At 36.4% G+C, this 22752-nt stretch overlaps 1 protein-coding gene across 7 annotated transcripts in view; it reads right to left on the bottom strand.

Annotated features, from left to right (window-relative positions):
• Positions 1 to 6343: 6343 nt before the first annotated feature.
• The window catches only part of stat3 (signal transducer and activator of transcription 3 (acute-phase response factor)), a 93064-nt gene continuing 76655 nt past the window's right edge, over positions 6344 to 22752 (bottom strand). For all 7 annotated transcript variants that reach the window (XM_087977821.1, XM_087977825.1, XM_087977824.1 and 4 more), the window contains 13 exons: positions 22619 to 22648; positions 21451 to 21544; positions 18927 to 18974; positions 17286 to 17369; positions 16625 to 16723; positions 15337 to 15472; positions 14480 to 14532; positions 13997 to 14091; positions 13561 to 13700; positions 10275 to 10487; positions 9421 to 9463; positions 9101 to 9216; positions 6344 to 8961 (listed from right to left, as the gene is read on the bottom strand). In XM_087977821.1, coding sequence (XP_087833947.1) covers positions 8906 to 8961; positions 9101 to 9216; positions 9421 to 9463; positions 10275 to 10487; positions 13561 to 13700; positions 13997 to 14091; positions 14480 to 14532; positions 15337 to 15472; positions 16625 to 16723; positions 17286 to 17369; positions 18927 to 18974; positions 21451 to 21544; positions 22619 to 22648 — 1207 coding nt within the window. In that variant the 3' untranslated portion in view covers positions 6344 to 8905. The remainder of the gene's footprint in view (positions 8962 to 9100; positions 9217 to 9420; positions 9464 to 10274; positions 10488 to 13560; positions 13701 to 13996; positions 14092 to 14479; positions 14533 to 15336; positions 15473 to 16624; positions 16724 to 17285; positions 17370 to 18926; positions 18975 to 21450; positions 21545 to 22618; positions 22649 to 22752) is intronic.

Genomic DNA, 22752 nt, shown 5'->3' on the forward strand with positions numbered 1-22752 from the left:
TTAACTCTTCGATTGCTGGACTAAAATTGCACTCAATGGCAAAATTCATAATGGTTGAATATGAAGGCCCAGCCTTTGAAAGAATGTGCTGGCACAAGATTTTCCAAAAAATATGAAGAGGAAAATGGTGAAATGCAAAAGGCTTTTCCATAATAACAGAAATGTTCCTACAATGGGTCCCATGATCACAATTTTATTTCATTGTGTAAAATGAGAAAGAACAGTGACACGTGACATAGATATCCTGTACAAATTCAATACTGTGTTTTACATCTGAAATGTTCTTATTTGTTTCACTAAATTGCCATTTGCTTCTATCATTATATACCTAATGGTGCAGTGATTTTCTCTTTGAACTTTCCTTACGCGACAAGACACAGTTATAAATGGGCTCAATGGCTTCAATCCATATACATTGTAATAAATAGGGCTAATGCAGTTTTGAAGGATGTATAAGGTTAACTTCAGGAAGCATATTGATATTCATAAAGGCAATTTTATGCATGGACTTATAAAATACATTAGGTATAGTGTGAAATAAAGAATGAAGTCTAACATAACAGAAAACAAATTTCAAGTGGAGGGAAAGTGCAGGATTTCTGCCAGTTTATGGCTGGTAATTTCAGGAGTCCAACCAGGAATTCAATAGGATGATAATTAAGTTCAGTTTTACAAATAAGAGTACAGCTGCATATCAACTTTTAAAATTTCATGAAATCCTTTTGGGAACTGTTCAAAACAAAAGAGTAAGAAAAACTGAATATTTTCTTTATAAATATAGGGCTGAACAAGATTGTTTTTTCTCAATTCCCTTTTTAAACAATCTGACTACTAAAAACACATATATGCTATTAACTGATTTTCAGAATCAAGTCTTTGAAAAAGCAATGCTATTTCTTTTGTTAATTTGTAAGTTGGGGAACTTTTCTGTATTTTTTAAACTTTAAATTCAGGATGATCTTTGGGGACTATAGTCTCACTGAGTAGTTGCTCCTTCTGGTGACAGAATTGACAGAGCCAGAGTTTCATTCTTTTTAGTTTGTCTCTTTTGGAGAGTACCAGTGAGATGGAATCTGCTAGGTTTCCTGAAATTCACTAGCTAGCATTTAAAGAACAGCAAACAAATTAATTCAATATCTCAACAACAGATGTTTTCTGGAGGTAAACTTTATTCATCTCAATCTCAGACACTAATTAAACTTGTAATGAGGACAAGAACATCACAGGAAAAAATACAATGTCTACTTTTTTCCTTTCATTCCCACCTGATCACTGACTTAGTCCAATACTTATAACTGAGATGTTCATTCTCTCTCAGATATTTAAAAATAAAAGAAAGCTTATCTTACTTTTCTCACAGTCCATCATAACAAGACAATGTTACATCTTGTGGCTGTGTTATAGAGTCATAGAGATGTACAGCATGGAAACAGACCCTTCGGTCCAATCCGTCCATGCCGACCAGATATCCTAACCCAATCTAGTCCCACTTGCCAGCACCTGGCCCATATCCCTCTAAACCCTTCCTATTCATATACCCATCCAAATGCCTCTTAAATGTTGCAATTGTACCAGCCTCCACCACATCCTCTGGCAGCTCATTCCATACACATACCACCCTCTGCATGAAAAAGTTGCCCCTTAGGTCTCTTTTATATCTTTCCCCTCTCACCCTAAACCTATGCCCTCTAGTTCTGGACTCCCCGACCTCAGGGAAGAGACTTTGCCTATTTATCCTATCCATGCCCCTCATGATTTTATAAACCTCTAAGGTCACCCCTCAGCCTCAGACGCTCCAGGGAAAACAGCCCCAGCCTGTTCAGCTGCTCCCTATTGCTCAAATCCTCCAACCCTGGCAACGTCCTTGTAAATTTTTTCTGAACCCTGAATCAGTTGACAAATACGTCAATGAAACATTAGGAACAAGTAAGAGTAGGCATTATTTTACTGCATTATTTCAATATGTTGGGAATGTCACAAAATTAAAGAATTATTTATTATATGTTTACAACCCCACTCTACAAATATTAGCAGAGGAGCATGTAGCTTAATTTTAACTTTCAGTTGCAAATGCTTATGTTACATGTAGGACCATAAATCATATTCATAGTTTGAAAATGCTGATTAGATAATTTAATTTTATTTAACTGAATAAACAATTAGTAAGAGGAGTTTACATTTGATTCAAATAAATTTTAAAAATCACATTTATTAAATAGTTGCATTGAGGAACAGAGACCTCACAAAGTAGTTATACAGTAAGATCAGATGCATGATGCATAATTCCCTAACTTCTACAGTAATCAAGTGGACTTAAACTGGAAAACAGTGATTAGTAACCCAGTGCTACTTCAATACACACTTCAGAATGAAATTAAAAGTAACATAAAGAGCCAATCACCAGTTGACTGGAAAGTTGTCAACTGCATTAGATAGCCTAGAATTGAAAAAGAAAATCAGAATCACCCAAACTATTCTTCATTCGAAAAATAATCCAATCTGCTGAACAGCAAATCACAGACTGAGTCAAATGCTGTGGTTGTTCAATCTCCTTAAACACAAGAGTCTCAGTTAATAAGTTAATTCACAGATTGTAAGGAAAACACAACACAGGAATAACCTTTCAAAATTTTTCAATGTAGTTGCAGCTTGCTGCCAGAGACATGTACAACATCAAGGTTGGGCCATTTTAAAATGAACAATTATGACCACTACCTAGAGAACATTGTTGGGTCTTAAAATAATTTGAAGATTAGGATACCTATCACATCACTTGAGCAAGGGTAGCTAACTACTATCAATTGTAAAATGTACAGATATGATCCCACATACTATTTCAACTGTTAAAACAATGTGACTGTGATAAACTGTCCCTTCTGAAACTATTTGCAGCCTTTGACATAGCTCCCTATATATAAAACACTGTTCACCTCGAAAGACTCAGTGTTGTTCAGTTCAGTGGGACTGTAATTCCTTTCTTATCTCTCTAATCAAAGCCAGGGAATTGCCACATGAAATGGCTTCTCGTCTCATTCTTGCACTGTTACCCCAATGTCATCCAAGGATTTATCTGTAGCTCCATGCTATTTCCCCATATACACTGCATCCCTTAGGGACATCTTCTGAAAACATAGCATCAATCACATGATTACATCCAGCTCAGTGATCAGCTAACTCCACCATCTCATAAGTTATAAAACTGCTCATCTGATATTCAATACTGGGTGAAGAGAATTTTGTTTAATTACATTTTGGAAACATCCTGAAGCTATTGTCTTCAATCCCAGTCACAAACTGCATTTCCAAACCATTGACTCCATCCCCATCTTTCCAGCACCACACATTTTGACTCTATCTCCAGCATCTGTAGTCCTCACTTTCTCCCATCATCAGAGTCTGAAAACCTTGGTATCATTTATTCCAGATTTGCAGACCTACATCTGTAAAGAGCATTCATTTCCACTTCCATAACGTTGTGCAACCCAGCTCCAGCTCAGCTGCTGCTAAGGCCCTCGTTCATGTCTTTATTACTACTCAGCTTGATGATTGTAATGCATTCTTGCCGCCCTTCCACATTCTATTCTCTGTAATCTTGAAGTCAACTCTGTTTCCTAGGTACAAAATAAAACATCTGCTTCACTCCAGCACCTGTGCGTGCTTACATACACTGACATCTAGTCAAGTAGTGTTCAAATTTTGAGTATCCTCATCATCAAACCTCTCTATACCCTCTCCCCTCCTCTCTTTAATATTCTCCATCCCTACAATGTATCTGCACTCAACTAATTTTTGGCTCATAAGCTTCCCCTTATTTAAGTCACTTCACTATTGATGGTCGTGTTTTATGTGTAAAGATCTTTGGAAGTCTGTTCTTTAACCTCATCTCTTCCTTCTTTGAGGTCACGCCGTAGAACCTCTCTCTGTCTGCCCCAGTTTTTCCTAATTGGAATTGATGTCAAACTTTGCTTCATCTCTCTCCAGTGCAATATCTTGGAAAATTTTATTTTATTTAAATTATTATTGAAAAGAGGTGAGTTCTCCATGATGGTTTGGTCACTATTTATCCTTCAACCAATATTAAGTTACACATGATCTGGTCATCATTAGATTACAGTTTGTGGGGGCTTGCTGTGTGCAAATTGATTATAGTGAATAAAGTACCTTGAAAGAAAAACACTATAAACAATTGTGAGATGCCCTGAAAGGCACTATATATTAACCCTGCTTTTTGCTTCCCTGCTCACAATATGAAATATCCTTCAGTACTAATGAAGAATAAACACCTATTGAAAAAGTACTAGAAAGTAATCATACAACTACTTCCAATAACTTAAAACTTTAAGGAACCGTGTAAACATATTGAAGAAAAATAAAATTAGAAATACTGAATCAAAACCTACCTAGTATGGAAATTATAGTAATAGGGTTCGATAATTATGTGGATGAGCCTTTGAGCTAAGTAGTGAACTCAGTCCTGTGTTAGTGTCTGATGAAGAAGTTAAACCCTTTTGTGGTGTAGTGGTAGTATCTCTATCTCTGAGCAAAGAGGTCAGGGCTCAAATCCCACCTGCTCTAGAAGTGTGTCATAATATCTCTGAAAAGGTTAATTAGAAAATATCAGGCAAATAAGTTGGACCCTGAACTACTACTACTACTACTGTAACTTTACCATTTTAAAAACTATCTTCATTAATACACAGTACACCAGTTACCAAGTGTGACATGAGCTTCCATTAGGATCTGAAGAACTCACTGTGTCATAATCAAACAAATTAATTTAACAATAAAATGTAATGAGATCAAAGAATTTGGAAGTGAATATTCACAAGTGTTTCAGCCATCTTAATATCTTCATGTTTGTTTATTGGAGGGACTGGCTTACATTGAGGTACAGTTTCTGTAGCTCTGCCATACTGAAATTCACTGGTCTTCAAAGTGCCACTCAGCAAGTGGATATTGGTTGTTTATCTGAACTAATTCCTCCATTAAAATAAAATGGAATTCTCCAGCAGTTTGTTGTTTTGCAATTCCTCCATTAACTATGCATAAAACAAGCAAAGATTAGAGTTATTGAGTTAGGAGGAGGCATTTTAGCTTTACAAGGGTGGATTCAGGTCAGGTGGGAAACTAAAGTTTTAAGAATCTTGACCTAAACATGACTGATCTTATTTTAACCTCAACTCTACATTCCAGCATATCCTCAGGAATCTTTCATCCACCTGATAACAAAGGATCTATGGTTTAGCATTCAGTCTATGGAGCTTCTTAATGTTGTTTTTATATATGAACAAAGAGTAGACCATTTAGACTAGCTTTTAATTCTAGATATTATGTTAATTAATTAAATTTAACATGCCACCATCTACCTTATTTGGATTTGAAACAGTGTCCATCAATAGTAGTTACTTGCATTTAGGGGATATCTACACTGGTGAAATATGACCAGCATAAACAATTGGTTTATTTACTCTCTTGTGGAATATAGTGGTTCACCTTATTGATAATGAATTTCAATAAAACGTCCTGAAAATCCTGGAACTGGTCATTTTCGAATTGTGAATAATTTCTTCTTCATTTCTAATGGTGGCCTCAGCTTCAGCTGCCTGAATTCCTCACTCTGGAAATGACCTCACCCACCTCCTCCCTCCCAATCATACCTTCCTTGCTTCTCTAGGTTTAAAGCATCTATTTTTGTCCAAACCTTTGGAAAGCTTTCCTAATTTCTCTTCCGTTGGTTCGGCACATTTTACTCACCAAGCCTAAAACATCTCAGGATATTTTTCAAAGAATGTAAAGCAAGTTCTGATAACTGACAGCAGCTTCTAAATTTCCAACAGTGGCAAACCAGTTAACACAGAACATAGCAACATCTGGATGGGGGTGTTAATTTGTGCATGCATTCAGACTCGAAGTTGTGCTCAGATTTCTGAAGGATAATCGAAGGGAACACAAAGGTTTTGCTGTCAAAACCCTTGCAAATTCTTGGGCCATTATCCATGCTTTTTAAAATTAAAAATAAAATACATATAATTAAATCTTACTCGATAGAAAATCAAGATCCATCAATTAAATACAAAGATGTTTTGATATGGTGTTACTGCTGAGTAAGGTAGTTTAGAATTTTGTTTCATGCACTGTACAACAGATACAGGGAAATAGCAGTGAAATAAGGCCCAAGATAATACCAGTTGTTCTCTCTTTCTTGACAAAATCATGTGCACATTTGAAAAAATGCATTCTTAATTCATGGTGATGAAAATATATTTGATTTCCAGCACAATGATAATTTGAAGACAATTTGACAAATCCAAACTTATGTGAAAGAAAAACTGGAACAACTGAACATGCAAAGCTTTGCCTTTTAATCAGTAAAAGGATAAGGAGATTTACAGCATATATGAACGTTGCCTTTTTCATTTACACACACTTTTCATATACACATCTTGAATATAGTCAAACATACATTTCAAAAATGAAACTTAGAAACAAAAACACTGAAATTAGAATTGGATGCATTGTCTTAGAACGCTTTACAACTTAATGACATTCAATCATTTTTAGAATTTGTTACATCCTACATTCTTTTCTCAATATACAATTCGGGGAATAGAAATATGCATCCCTACTTCTGAAAAGTAAATCCTTTTTGAAGAAAGCAGATGCATACAATTGGCTTTACAGTACAGTTAAATATTACTGCCTTATACTGAATCAGGGAAATGAGGTGTAAAAAAAAGTTTCTTATTTACTCAAGCCAGTTGAATTCAAATCTGGACACCGGTGTAGTAGCTCTGTTAAATAATTACTTTCCCAATGAATTTAGCTTCCTGATCAAGAAAATCTTTCAAACTTGTAAAATATTTCTTCCCTCTCTAGTAACATATGGGGAAAAATACACAAAGATACATTAAAAATTGCTTCGGAGTATCTTAATCATGGATTTCTGAGTTAAAAGTCAAAATTCATGATTATATGTTTAAGGCAACATTATCCATATGGTAGTACAATGCATACTCATTGGAATTATACACACTACTGTGTGGTCATCTGCAAAGACGTTTTACACAGGGGAAATGAAAATACTGATTGATTATTAGCAAAATCTTTTTTGCTTTTAAAATGCACTTGTGTCAAAAGACATGGTCATATGTAGCATTTCACTTGCACATTCCATTTATTTCAATCAATCTCAAGTTTGAGAACACCATCAAGAATTCTGAAAATGCATTCCCACAGTCAGATCAAGCATTGCTCTGAATATACTTCTGTGCATGATAAATATTACTTCATTGAAAGACAGAATGGTTGCAGACCTTGTTGAATTATAATCTTCTGCTTCTGGCCCAGGCTAGTTCAAACAGTTTTTGTTATTGTTCAGCTCCAACAATACCACTCTAAAAAGGTACAAATCCCAGACATAACACAATTCCCCACAATTTAATGCAAATTACATGTTTAATCATTTCTAAGTTTATTAATACATTAAGTTCTTCTCTTCCTTTGGTGGAAATATACCACAGATATAGTTGTCTTTTAGAACCTCGTTTAAGAATTGCAACAATAACAAAAAAAAATGCTTTTAATATAAAAACAAATCTACTTTTGAGAACAATTTTACTGATTTACCTAATGGTGAGCTACATTAAAAATCCCATTTTATTGCTAAATTTAGCAATGCATTACAATATCCAGTCATGCAAAGAAAATTCAGCTGACTTTTAAAATAAATTGAGTAGTCAGCTCGTCCAATGCATCATGGCAATATGCTTCCCTTGTGAGAACTACTGAATAGTCACAGAAGGTGCAGTTTATCAACAAGATAATTGATACCTTTTCCATATAGTCCAGTTTCAGCATCCATCTCTTTTTCTCATCTCTATTCAGTACAGGCCTGGATTAACAATCCAGATCATGCAAATAGAATGCCCATGATAGCAGTTACAGAATTTGACTTCAGTTAATAAAAACACATGGAAATAAGCTGGTATCTGTAAGCGACGTCAGCAGTTTGGTTTTGGGTGCGATAAAAATCCAACTGATTCCCTAGCATCCTTTAAGGCAAACAATTTATTACTCTCACTCAGTCTGGCTTATGTGCAAGTACAAGTCCATACCAACATGATTGATTCAAACATGCTCTAGAATGACCTAACAATCTGCTCAGCTGTCTCAAACCGATATAGCAGTCCAAGAAAGGTATGCCACTGTCTTTTCACGGCAACTAGGTATTGATAATCCATGCCCGTCTCCCACGGCTGTTCATGTTCAGAGGATGAATAAAAACATTTTTAAAACGCAGTTCAAAACACTGGTCATGCGCAAACAGTTGGTTTACACACACCTGAGAGTCAATTGCCAAACAAGATGCACCAGGGTCAAGACGCAGAAATGTAGTCCACATCTGTTTCGTCAGTAAATCATTGCTGAATTCAGACAGTGGAGATGCTTCTGATGATTTACTTTTAATCCCACCACGTGGTGAGACTGTATACTTGAAACCGTTGAGAACATACAATTAATAAATCCATACGAATAAGGACAATATACAAGGGTAGCATAATGCCCTAGTGCACCAGAGTCTTGCAACATACTGCAGACAAGTTTATTTCATTTTGAACCATTTGCCAATGCAGGGGCTAATAGGATCCAGGTTGAAGCATTGAACCAGTATGAAACAAATCTTTCTTGGTTGTATTAGATTTGAAATAAACAGCTGGAAATGAACATGATACAATATGGTAAAAGCATTATATGCAAGTAAATAGTAACATTATCAAAGCACTTAAATTTCAAAAGACAATAGATATAAACAAATTACGATGTAAACTATTATAACTAGTGGTTAATCATACTGAAGATATAACCAAGATAACAGATCCTGCTTTGCCTAAAAGGTGGACAGAATTTACATTGGAGAAGCAGCACATTCTGTGCCAAACTCCATGTCCAGAGTAATGGAATCTGTAAAAGCAATAGAAAAATAAAACAGTAAAATTAAAATTGTTTGAAAATCCCACTGAAAAGTAGTAATTGGATTGGAGTTCCACTACTCCTCCAGGTGAACAGTACGGGTTTGGAGAGTATCCTGCTTGTCACTTACCAAGGCCACCTGCTGCTCCTTGTTCAGGTCCTTCATTATTGCTTCCACAATGCATTAAAGAGTCCAGTGTACGTGGAGACATTGGGAAAAGGTCACTTGTGTTGCCAGAATTTGTTCTGTACAAATTAGATACATAAAGCAAATAGATTTTCAAGTTGAGATGCCTGTATCATTAAATTTATATAAAGCAGTTACTGCTATTAATGTACACAAAATACTCTTGTTGCTCCGTGACAGTGGTTAGACGATCATATAAAACATGTCACTGAAGCATATTCTAAATCAGCCAAAAAAAATCCAATACATCAGTTTTTACTTACGGTGTCACACAAATGAATTTTCTCTTCAGGTATGCAAATGTTTCTGCAATATTAAAAACGAATCAAAATGAGATTACAGTATTAGAAAAGGGAAAAGTAAAATTTACAATTAAAAGTTATAAATTTGAAGACTATCAACTACCATTCCCAATCCTTGTAAGAACTAAGTATTATTTTCTTGACTGAAAAGTGGAATAGTTGTTCTAAGTGCAGCCACTAAAGATGGGTTGCCCAGTTTAAAGTAGTTTACTGCATGGTCATTATTGCCTGGTAAAATTGAGAGTAGATAATGGGAATACAACTGTTAAATGGTTATATTGTGCATGCAGAAAATTTTAAAGAGGTTGTAGATTAGGTAAAGTTACAATTCTTGATGGATCCAGCAACACAGTGAAGTACAGGAATCGGACCCTTCATAAATCTCAGGAATAGTTTTGTTGAGAAAATAAACAAGCAATCATGGCAATAATAGTACAGGAGGGTTAGTGTCTGCTGCTCCATCATCTGGAGTCATTTTAATGACAGTTTGTCAGTATCTTTTCACCATTGCCTTCCACTCCCGGGGATAGAGCGAGGACATCTACCTCATGGCTACATCAGCTGGATAGGGAATTGTCAATGTAGTCAAATAAGCTAACTCACCCATAGTTGACATGTGAAACTTAAAATGTAATTTTGAAGTCTCTGGCTTCTCTCATTTTACAGTTGGCTAGATAATTCCCAATTTCAAAGTTTTAACTAGCAATCAACATGCAGGGTGAACAGCGTCCTTCTTACCAACATTCTGAACTTGTAATATGAACAAGAATACAGAAGACCAAGAATGGGAACGCAGGCAGGATTGAAAGCTTTACCTGGATCATTGGGATCAATAGCTTCTTGAGGTTCACTGCAGCAATATTTTCCAAATGCTTCTTCTTTTGGAATGTCAGGGTACAAATACACTAGTGGTGACACAAGGATATTGGTAGCATCCATGATCTTGTAACTTATGATAATGTCAGCAAAAGACATATTGGTTAGTTGCTGTTTGGTGTATGGTTCCACAGACTGGATCTGGGTCTTTCCTGTTAGAAAGTGGTTAAAACAAAATGTATAAAATAATTCAAATTTCAAAGATTAGAATTACAGCAATGGAACATTTCAAACATCTTATTAATTCAACTTAAAATTACACCAAAAATGAAAAAGCATGTCATAGTTCAGATGTGAGACTTTCAAACAAAAGTTAAAATCTTGCCAAATCAAAAAAATATCACAGAGACAAAAATTTGTGTTAATTCTGGGTAATGGAACCCATCAGCTTTGGACATCTCGTGCAAGAATCAAGCACATCTGCCCACTTGGAAGATGGAATCATTCTGAAGGAATCATTTCCTCTGCAAATCCTTGGTTAACTGTGCAATCACAGAAGGTATGCCACTTGCCATTTTAGTTCCTCCCTCCTCATTGTACAAGACAACAGACAATTGTATTTACTTGTACTCTTTAAATCAAGTCTATTGTTTGGCTGCTTACAAAATCTCTACAGTACAGAAATCAAACACAGACGGAAGACCACTTTGCAGAACACCTCCAATCCGCAAGGATGATCCCAATCTTCCAGTCGCTTACTATTTCAATTTAGGATCTTGCTCGCATGCTCACATTTGTTCTTAGCCTGCTGAATTCTTTCAATGAAGCCCAAGGCAAGCTGGAGAAACAGCGTTTCATTGTCTTGAGCACTTTACCGCCTTCTGGATTCAATGTAAACTCCGTCATTTGATGCCTTCTGCACCCTGACCCCCAGTGTCTTGTTTTCATTGTTGTACTTTCAGCTATTAACACCTACTACTAACACATACTGGATCTCTTTGTTGCTTCTTGGCAATTAACACCCTTTGACTTTTGTCCTGAGACACCTTGATCTCTAAAGTCCCTCACCCACAAACTTTTCCTTTTTGAAATAGCAGTAAATTCTGAGTCACTCAACTTATTAAGCACATTCAATGTTATGACAACCTTACTCTACTAAGCATTCATGTCGAATTGGATGAAATCAGTGATGCAACATAAAACATCATAATCACATTTTCTTTTCCTAATGAGAAAAAGGCATGAAACACAATGTCATATACAAACATAAATGCAGAATCTAAAATTATAGCTGGCGGATTTGACTGGATGAATGGGTATACTTCACTTTTCAAAAGTTCGCTTTACGTCACTTTGCTTTTAGAAAAGACCTACATTAGTACCTGTTTGTTTTCGCTAACCAAAAGAAATTTGAAGAGGATTTTCGCTTTTACAAAAAAAATTGCTTCTTTGCTTTCGTCATTTTGACTTACGAAAGGTTTCATGGAAATGCTCTATTTCAGATAGCAAGGGAAACCTGTAAAGCCCCAGGGCAGTAAGTGCTTTTTCAATAGATGCATTTTTATGGAAATAATCCACACTAAGCTGTGCGGCTGTGTGAATGTACAGGCAATGGTGGTTTGGGGGGGGGGGGTTCCATTCACACCACATCAGTGCATAGAAACACTGGCTTCCACTTTGCAAACCCACTACTGCAGGTTTATGTAGCAGTTTTAAAAATATTACAGACAGCACTGTTCCACACCATAATAATTTTTTTCTCATTGATCTATACTTATTTTCAGATTAAAATTGCTTTTGCCATTTCTCAAGGTGAAGGAAGATGTACTGGAGCTTAGTTCTAAGCAATGAAACATCATTCTTAGTAACCTGTCTTTGAGGCAAACACATTTCTCAGATTTTTCATTCTCACTGTATTAGAAGAATTCAAAAGTCATCTGCTGAAATAAATCTGCATTACATTCTTACGATTAAAAATGGTACTAGGTGTGCCATGGTATCACCAATGGTACATCAGAAGTTTGAAAACAATTTCTCTGCTTATGGGCATGACCATTATTTATTGTCCATTCGAGTCACTTGTGATTCAAATGATGCCAGGTCATCCTGAATAGAATATTCAATTCAACTAAATGGTTTATTTGTGTGATGAATGGTGTACTCTACTTTTTAATACCTTTTTTTTCCCATTTAGATTTCAAAATTGAGGCAGATAATATGGGCAAACCGAAAAGACTTTTTCTTAAAACACAGATCATTGACCCCTCCTCACCAAGTGCATCAATTCTATGAAAGCATGAGCCTGCAGTCACATGCCTGTCAGAACTGTACAGTGTTAATGGTGGGATTGCTTATATTGCTGAGTTTACATCAGCGAAGAAACCCATTCATTCAGTTTTAACCAAAGTCTCAGTTCAGAAAAAAAAGTTACCTTGAAGGAAGTGTTTAGTTTTGTAGAGCCTCTAAGCCAGAAGAGTTTAAATAGAAAGTTTCAAGGTTGTTAGAATTGAAAAGGTTTAGGCCAGAGTCAGAAATAGTATGGGAACAAAAAAACCTCAAACTTTGTTTACAGTTTACATTAAGGCCTTTCTAATGACTATATACAGTTTTGTTTTTTTTGTTAAGAACGACTTCAGCCTAGTGTGATGTTTCGGTGACTAAACAAGGAGAACCAACTGTAAAAATTAACCCCTTCTTGGCCTCTTATTCATTCCATGTTACATTACACAGTTTAAATAATCAAACTGCCATGGTTGAACGCATGCTTTCTTAATTATTGGTCCAGTAACAGAAACACATCGCAGACCGAAAGGGAGAGAAGCGGTGTAGGGCACTGACACTCATTCTTTCGAAGTTGGGTTTGAACGGCCTGTTGTTGTTCAGTGTGAGCCTTTAATTCAGTATCTGCAGTTAGGCCACAGATCAGCCATGACCTCAGGACAACAGGGTTGCTCATTCATTGCAGAGCTTAATCGGAGGGTCACCACACCTCAGGATAGAGGTGAGGTTGAGAAGGAAGGTGGGACCTCAGCTGACATGGAAACTAAACCCATACTGTGTAATGCAAACCAGCCCTCCAGCCAACAGTGTTGACCAACCCTCAACTGTATGAAAGGTTGAAGCTTTACAGGAAGCTGTTGTGACATAAGAAATGTTTGCTATACATTAGATTTTGTTTTGGTAAAAGGTCTAATCATTCAACTGATATTCCTAATTAAGCTTTGATTTCTCCATTTTCTGACTTTATTCCACATCACGATATTTAACTTAAAAACAGTTACATACCATTGATGTCCTTTTCCACCCATGTAAAAGTGATTCCTCCTTCTTTGTTGCTCTCACTGAATCGAAGTAGGAAAGTGCCTGGGGGTTTCACATTCAGTAAAGCTCTCTCTCTTTCTTTGCTTATGAAGCCCATGATATACCTGTTACAAAACAAATTTAATCATGATTATGAAGGTTACAAGTTTTACTAAAAATACAAAGTTTGTGCAACACACCAAGCTTCTAAGATTTACATGAAGATGTAACATAACAGACTGCAGCAATCTGTAGGATTTATCTTCCCAAACTGTAAAATATGTATTTGCAGAGGGAAGCATATTACTCTCTTGCTATCGACTAGCACATCTTTGCTGAATTAGGCAATGAGAAACTGAGGTTCACTGAGGTTTGCAATAAGCATATAAAGATAAATAGGAGAGTTATAGTAAAAGCTTACCCATCATTCCACAGAGAAAGAATAAATTTCTTCACTAAGTCTATGATATTGTCCAGCCATACCCAGAATGAAAATGCTTTGCCAGGCATATTCTCCTAAACGAAAAATTTATTGAAGCAAATTTAAGAATATTAAAATGTTTGCTTGTTATTTAAATTTTGAGTGACAACTAAAAAATGTGCTATCCTGAACTTGCTCAGTGTGCAACAAAACCTCTAAACAATTAGCATAAGATACAATGAAGGTATGTGAAACCCCCTGGATGTTTACTTAAAATTTTAGTATTAAGCGAGTTTTATTTTAGAACTGTAAACATTAAAACAGTATACTAAAGATTCTTCCCAATTATTTATCATAAAAAAATTAAGAGCATTGTAAAAGCAAAATTTTGTGACCAAAAGATGAATGCCAAAGAACAAGTTTAAAACTAAAAGCAAGCTTTTTGATGCCATTACGGAATTTAACAAAGACGTGTTCACTCACTTTACAGAATTTTGCCCAAGTGATTTGGCACCCAGAGTAGTTGACACCAGGACCTAAAACCACAAACAAAACCATTACAAAAATAATTTTACGGTATAAAAGGAAATAAATTTAAAAACTCAAGTACAAATGTGAAGTATTTTAGGTACTCCATAGTACATGCTGTTAATATTTCTTGCTTCAGCACCACTCATTAAAATGATCATACAACATCATACAAAAACAATTAGAAATGCACACAAGGGAAATAAAGCATTTTAGTCACCAATAGACTTTTTTTTCCAATAAGTTCTGTTTCTAAATCAACATCTGTTACAAAAGAATGATTTTGACACTTTTGAATGAGTTACTTACTAGACTGCATAACAGCACTTTATCTTGTGGGATGTTGTGAGCACAATGAGAATAACCAGCTCATTTCTTTTGAGCATCATTTGTTAAAGGGAAACCGTGGCTTGGACACTAGGACAATTTTTTGTATTTCTTTCAGCACTTTTACAGGATTACGAAAAAAAAGGGACCAGAGCTTGATTTAAAAAACAACCTTTTATATCTATTTTAAAACAATTATATTTACAAATTTAATATTGTTAAGAATTGAACTCAAATAAAATATTAATCTGAATACTACACATTGTAAGTAGATTTAGTAATTTTAACACACAGGGTAAACTGCACTGTAGGCAAAATATATACTATATTTAAATTCTCAATCAGAATACACACAATAGTGTCAGAGGTTAAACTATTTTTAAACTGATTAAAATAGTAGAGAACATCTTTTCGATCAATTTAGTGCTTAGACATGCTACCTCACGATGTAACATCAATGACTATTTGATATTTTCATTACTCACCAAGCAATTTCTCAGCCAGTGTCCCTAGTTGCTCCATATTCAGACCTCTTTTTGTGGTGGAAGAAAACTGCCAACTCAGAATCTCTGCGACCTGATCCCATGTGGCAACTGGTGGTTTTGTGAAGAAGTTCACATTCTGTTTGAAAACAGGATGCAATCAATATCTTAATATACTGTGACTGTGCTGTAATGATATTTGCTTAAAATGTTTTATGTTTGCTGGTACTTTTACCAATAGCACTAAAGCTGTTATACCCTGTAAATTTATCACCTTCAAATTTTGTTACATACACAATAACTTAATTACCCTTAAACACACTAAAATTTGATTACATAAAAATACTTGCGCATCTGTAAATAACTTAAAACAGTTTAAACAGGTCTGTGCTCTTGCCAAAAAGAAATTATAAACGCAGCTTTCCTCCATAGCTTTAACCAAATGTTCATGACAATCACCACCCCACTTCTAAAAAAGGTGCAAGATTTCATAAACCAATTTTTAGGTAGTGCTGTTTAGGATGTTAATAAAAGGAATCAAACAAATATATCCTTCAGAAAAGATGGATGTATCAGAAAGTATAATTTTAAAGATATGTCAAAAGGTGAATAGGGACAAAACACTGAAAATTTAATTCATGGCAAATTTTGAAAAATGACTGGAGTTTTTATTTTATCTTCGCAATGTCCCTGTACCATGAATAAATACTTAAGACAGGTTGTAGTTACGTTTTCTGAACATCTTAAAAACTTTTAAAAGAAACTGCATCCAATGCATGTTGAGTCTGAATAAGTTATGAAGTTGTGAGCATCAACAGACTTTTACGATAAACTCTGATAACCATCAAGATCTCTTCAGAAACCTAAAGGCAGTTCTAAATTGGCAGCCTTTTTTTATTTTTATTTCCATTAACTTCAACCAAGATTATGTGCACAAGTTCCTAGAACAGCATGAAAGCAAGACTTTTTGACTCAGAAGTAAACTTGCTAACAGTGTCAAGGCTGACCTCAATGAATGAAACCACATGCAAACTGTTCTAATAAACTATACTAAATGTTGGCAAAGGTGTGTATAAAGTTAGGTGCCTCCTTACATTGGGCACACAATTAGTGATTTACATCATTTTAGTCAATATCTTTGAAACATGTTTCACTCAATGCTCCTTTTACATTGGGCACACAATTAGTGATTTACATCATTTTAGTCAATATCTTTGAAACATGTTTCACTCAATGCTCCTTTCCAAGCTAAACCTTGAATTTTAATTTCCACAACAGCTGAGTTTCATACCTTTGGGTTATTGGTTAGCATATTATACCAAAGGATTGAGGCCCAAGCATTTGGCATCTGGCAGATGTTGGAGATTACCACAACTGGCAGTGAAGACGTCTGTTAAAGAATTTATGTAGCTGGTTAATAGCACGTGTAAAAAATTGTTTCAAACTCTGCAGATTTTAAAGGAAAGTACTTCATTTTGGTTACATCACAACAATACATTGGAATATCATGTTCTGAGAAACACTTGCAAAACAAGACTATGCACCTTATAATCTGGCCTTCCCAATTTCCTCCTACATTGCTGGGAATGATGGAAATAGTGATCAGATAAGTAAAAGCTGCCACTCTAAACAGAGTTAGGACTAAGTGGGTCGAGTGTTCAGCCTACTTAACCTACAAATATTTAATTGCATAGCAGAGTGCTGTTTCTTTTTACAAAGTTAAGGTGGCAAATGCTAATCGCACAAAAGATTGGAAATACTTTACATTAATAATGCTATAAGTCCACAAAATGTAAATGTTCCACATAGAATCTAATTTAGACAACTAGCAAGCCAAAATAATTACTTTATAACAAGTGTGAATTCATTAATGGATATGCAAACAAGAGAAAATTTGGCATATATTAACAAAAAATATTTAATACAAATGTTGCAATGTTGTTGTAATCTACCTCCAAATCAATTTTAAGTCCTTGATGATAAACTTCCGTCTCAAAGGTTATTAGATGCAGCTCTTCAGTCACAATGAGGGAAGCCTGAAAGAAAAAACAGAAACAATTATCTAAAACATTGTACAAGGGGTAACATTTTTCGATTTCTGTACAATAAACTGAAATAAAAGTTGGAAAGCTAAAACATCAAGAATGTTACAATTTGGAAAAATTAAGTGATGCATTTTTTAAGCTGTGCAAGACAATGGTTTTTGTACCAGTGAGATCATTACAGAGGCTGAATGACACTAGGAGGCTGAGCTAAGGAAAGACTGATGACAGCCCTTTGATTGGTTAAGCAGCAGTTTCCTCCAAATTTATATGTGCAGAGCAGCTAGTGACATCCAGAGGATGCAAACAGATCGTATCTTTCTCTCTGCCCTCACTCCATGCCTGGATGAGAAGTCAGAAAAACCGAGACAGCTTTAAAAATAAGTCTAACAAGGAACGACCTTGGTCCACAGAAAACTATCACAGTGAAGGTACAATCATCACTTTACAGGCAGCAGTGAGTCACCATTGCCGAAATCAAAAGAAAATGAGACACACTTTAACCACCAACGATATTGTGTCAAACTATCATTGTGTTTATCATGAACAAGTGTGTATATATTTGGGATTTTAAAAGTGGTACAGCATGAGTTGCACAGCTGTACATTTCTTTTCTCTATTATTAAAGTTGTGTGTTACAATGAATCGGTTTGTCTTCTGTGACTGAAGAAACCTGACAAACTGCTTTTGTCCTGAATAGCAGACAGTGAGGCAAATTGATAAGCTTGGTAGCCTATTTGGGGGTTCTACATATTTTGTGATGGCTTGTGAAACAGTGGGGTACAATTATAGGTGTAACCTTTTCCAGTTAAGTCATGACAGTTTATCATTAATTAGTAGGGTGTGAGCTTTCCGGGCTGGACCAGCAATTATTGCTCATTTTTAATTGCGTACGAATGTGATGGTGAGCTGGCAGAGTTCGTTTGCTGTTAGGGAAGGAGACCCTCCGCTCCACCATACTTTTTCTTTCTAATCCCTCCCCCTCAGAGAAACTGTACAAAAAGCAAATAATTTCCATTCAAAGCACATAAACTTAGGTTAGGATCTGCATCTATTCAAAGAGAACCCAAGATACCCTGAGATTTATCGGCCAAAATTACAAGAAGAAAGGAAATAGAGGTAGACAATCCTTTATCCAAAATGCTCCAAAATCCGAAGTTTAATCATGAAGTTTTTCTCATTAACAAGATTGTTTGGCATGCAAAGAGCTGACCCAACTCCGCACCCACTCGACCCACATCACTCAGATGTGACATGGGGGCGTGACCCAGCACTGGCAGGCATCAATTCTTACTCAGGGTCCATAGTACTTTCAGATGCGTCTGCTTTTCAGTGAGATTTTTAAAAATTTCATCGTTAAACTGTCACTTATTCAGAAATCCTAAAACTTCTGAATTCTGAAAACCAGCTGGTCCCAAAGGTTTCAACTAGAGGATTGTGTACCTGTACTAACACTGCAATACGAAAGTTAACTATATTGAAACAGAACTATACAATGCAGAGTGCAAACATTTAGTTGCAAGCAATTTTACATTTTAAATTTGTACTCACATCACTACTAGCTCTGCCTCCATTTCCACATCTTTGTTCTCGGAGGGTCTGGAGGGAGAAAGATCACATTAATAAATAAATATGATCATGGCTTGTTGCGTCTGATCAGAAACAATAAAACTTGTAAAACATTAAGAATCCTGTTGCTAGTGATACCTCTTCACCATATCAAATACATCTAAATGTGTCAAATTTAAGATTTGTGCTCAAAGTGACTTCAAGAATCCTGACGTTCATCATAAAATACAAGTGCGCTCCACTGGAATTACAGGACTTTGTTCACATTACGTCAGCAACTCATTACCCTTTACAACCTGATGCTCTTAACTTCACTGTGGTTTCATCAGCTATGGATGTCCTTTGTTAGAGATATAATGCATGTGGAAAACATTTATGCTAAGAAATTGGAATCTACAAACTTTTACATCAGTGGATTCTAAAACTGCTATGGCATATCACTAACTACACTCAAATTAGAAGTAATCCGACTCCAGATTACAGTCCAACAGGTTTATCTGAAATCACAAGTTTTTGGAGCACTGCTCCTTCGTCAGGTGAAGTGACCCGTGACATTTGACTTTGTCCACCCCAATTCAACACTGGCACCTCCACATCATGGGCACTCAAATTAGTTAAGTGTAAAAGATTTGTAAATGTACACTTAGTGCAGAAATTAATCTCGGTGATAAGGAGTCTTGTTGGGGAAGGCCTACCGTATTAAGATTTTTTAGATTAGATTACAGTGTAGAAACAGGCCCTTCGGCCCAACAAGTCCACACCGACCCGCCGAAGCGAAACCCACCCATACCCCTACATTTACCCCTTACCTAACACTACAGGCAATTTAGTATGGCCAATTCACCTGACCCTGCACATCTTTGTGATGTGGGAGGAAACCGGAGCACCCGGAGGAAACCCACGCAGACACGGGGAGAACGTGCAAACTCCACACAGTCAGTCGCCTGAGGCGGGAATTGAACCCGGGTCTCTGGCGCTGTGAGGCAGCAGTGCTAACCACTGTGCCACCGTGCCGCCTATTAAGTGCCAGTTGAACATATATCTAGTCCGCAGCATGCTTTATCTGGGATTTATGACCTCTAGTGTTGGAAATCCCACCCCTTAAGAAGTTGAAAGCTCTTCATAATCATTACATGCAGTGGTGGCTGCTGCCAGTGACAATACTCCTTCAAGTCCTAGAATCACTAAAGGACCCAGCTGACAGGTAAGACCCTTAAGCAGAATAGAGATCAAAGAACAAAGAAAAAGGTACAGCTCAGGAATAGGCTCTTCGGCCCTCCAAGCCTGAGCCAATCCAAATGTACTGTCTAAACCTGTTGGTCAATTCCTAAGCTTCTGTATCCCTCTGCTCCCCACCTACTCATGCATCTGTCCAGACGCATCTTAAATGAATCTACCATGCCTGCCTCTACCACCTCTGCTGGCAACGTGTTCCAAACGCCCACCACCCTCTGTGTGATGTACTTGCCGCATGTATCCCCCTTAAACTTTCCACCTCTCGCCTTGAAAGCGTGACTTCTCGTTATTGAATCCTTCACCCTGGGAAAAAGCACGTCTCTATCCACCCTGTCTATACCCTTCATGATTTTGTAAACCTCAACCAGGTACCCCCCTCAATCTCCTTTTTTAACTAATGAAAATAAACCTAACCTACTCAACCTCTCTTCACAGCTAGCACCTTCCATACCAGGCAACATCCTCAAACTTTCTCAGCACCCTCTCCAAAGCGTCCACATCCTTTTGGTAATGTAGTGACTAGAACTGTACACAGTATTCTAAATGCAGCCAAACCAACGTCTTGTACAATTTTAACATGACTTGCCCAGCTCTTATACTCAATACTTCGTCCAATGAAGGTAAGCATACTATATGCCTTCTTGACCACTCTATTCACCTGTGCAGCAACCTTCAGGGTAAAATGGACTTGCACTCACAGATCTCTCTGCCCATCAACTTTTCCCATGGATCTTCTGTTCATTGTATAATTCGCTCTAGAATTAGTCTTGCCTAAATGCATCACCTCACATTTGGCTGGATTGAAAACCATCTGCCACTTTTCCACCCAACTCTCCAGTCTATCTATATCCTCCTCTATCGTCTCTCAGAGTCCCTTATGCTGAGAGCGCATAAGGGAAGGGAAGTGTGCTAATTGAAATTGGGAGGGGATATAAAGTAGAAGGGGCATGGGGAAATCTTTCCCCTAAGGGTCCCAATTAGTGACCAGGTAGGAAGGCTGCCCATAATCAGGTTGAGGCCAGAAAGTGCTGAGGTCTCTCCCAGCATCCTGTTTGATCTGAATGAAGAAGCTCCCACCCCATTCCCAACATACTGTAATTAGATTCAGCCCTCAGACACTTGGCCAGCAATACAAATTAGATTTTTAAATATTTATGGAGCAATAATCACAGAGCATATGATAGTATTATTTGCAAAGTAAATATCTAAATGTGTATTGTGTGAGCAACTTACGACCTTTGCTTAAGAGCAGTTTCTCAACAATACTCACCAAATGCTTAAATTCTGCTGACAGGCTTCCATTGTTTGACTCTTCCATATTCATAACTTTTGTATTAGTGCCCAATATGTTGAATTTTCGTGACCTAAGATATGATAAAACTAGAAAATCACATTCAAGCAGGTACTCAGAGAAAAAGACAGATAGACAGACAGAGACAGAGAGAGAGACAATATTCCTACACAAATCTTTTACACTCAACTAATTTAATCATCAGTTTAATGAAGGCACTTTGTGTTGTGCTGCCTTTCTCAGCCAAACCAAGAGTGCAGTATATGTGCCTTGAAGTACTCAGAACCAGCTATGGTTGCGCTACTATCACAAGGGTATATGAGATAATATAGTAGCAGAAGTTAACATAGTGCTTTTTCTGCCTGTACAGTAACTTTGCAATGTGGAAGTTAGGTAAATATTACTCCAGTTTTTACACAAAAAATGGAATGCAAATATAAATATTTCCTATCATGTAAACTTATTCAATGATATAACCTAATTACGATGTTTTAAATGCAAAGCATCTGTTACAAACCCTACTAGTAATACAAATGCAATCCCCAGAGAAATGGCATTACTGAACCAGAATAGATGGTAAATGTCATTATATGAATATCTAATATACTGCAAAAGTTTATTCTTTTAAGTTGAAGTATTGAACACTAGAATTTGTTTTTGTTCTAGACCAACGTATTATGAATTTTAAATGAAATCAGCTGGTGATGCCTCAGAAGCTAATTCCTATCACCTCACAAGTGCATTTAGGTGCCATGGACTGAAACCCCAGCCAAATAAATTATGGGTCCAAATTATGACCGAAAGACAACACACATTTGATTATTTGACTCCAATTGAGATCTAAAGAATCTTCTAAAGAATCTTCTAAAGAATCTTCTAAAGAATCGAGCAGTTCAGGACAATTAGAGATGGGCAATAAATACAACTTTGCTACGATCAATCGTTCACATGTTTGAGAAAAAAAAGTGTATATATAAACAGTACAAATGCTGAACAAGGCACTACCTTTGCTTGGGTGCATTTTTATCTAGGATACTTATATGCACTTCAACCAGATTTGGGCGATTGTTCTTTGCTCAGTAGCCTCTTACAGAGATATAAAACTGCTCATTGTTTGCTTGAAGTAATGATAAAGAAAAAAACTCACCCCCTCAGAGCAGAACCATCTCCAGAATCCCTGAAAAAATTGAAAGAAAATACCAAGTTTATTTTCTGCTGAGTTCATGGTAGTTTGAACTCGCAAGTAAAATACAAAGTAATTGAGGTTAGTATTTTGGATAC

Source organism: Chiloscyllium plagiosum, unplaced genomic scaffold (genome assembly GCF_037043375.1).
Source record: "Chiloscyllium plagiosum isolate Xiang-an unplaced genomic scaffold, Cpla_swu_hap1 HiC_scaffold_32, whole genome shotgun sequence".
In the NCBI taxonomy this organism is placed as follows: Eukaryota; Metazoa; Chordata; class Chondrichthyes; order Orectolobiformes; family Hemiscylliidae; genus Chiloscyllium; species Chiloscyllium plagiosum.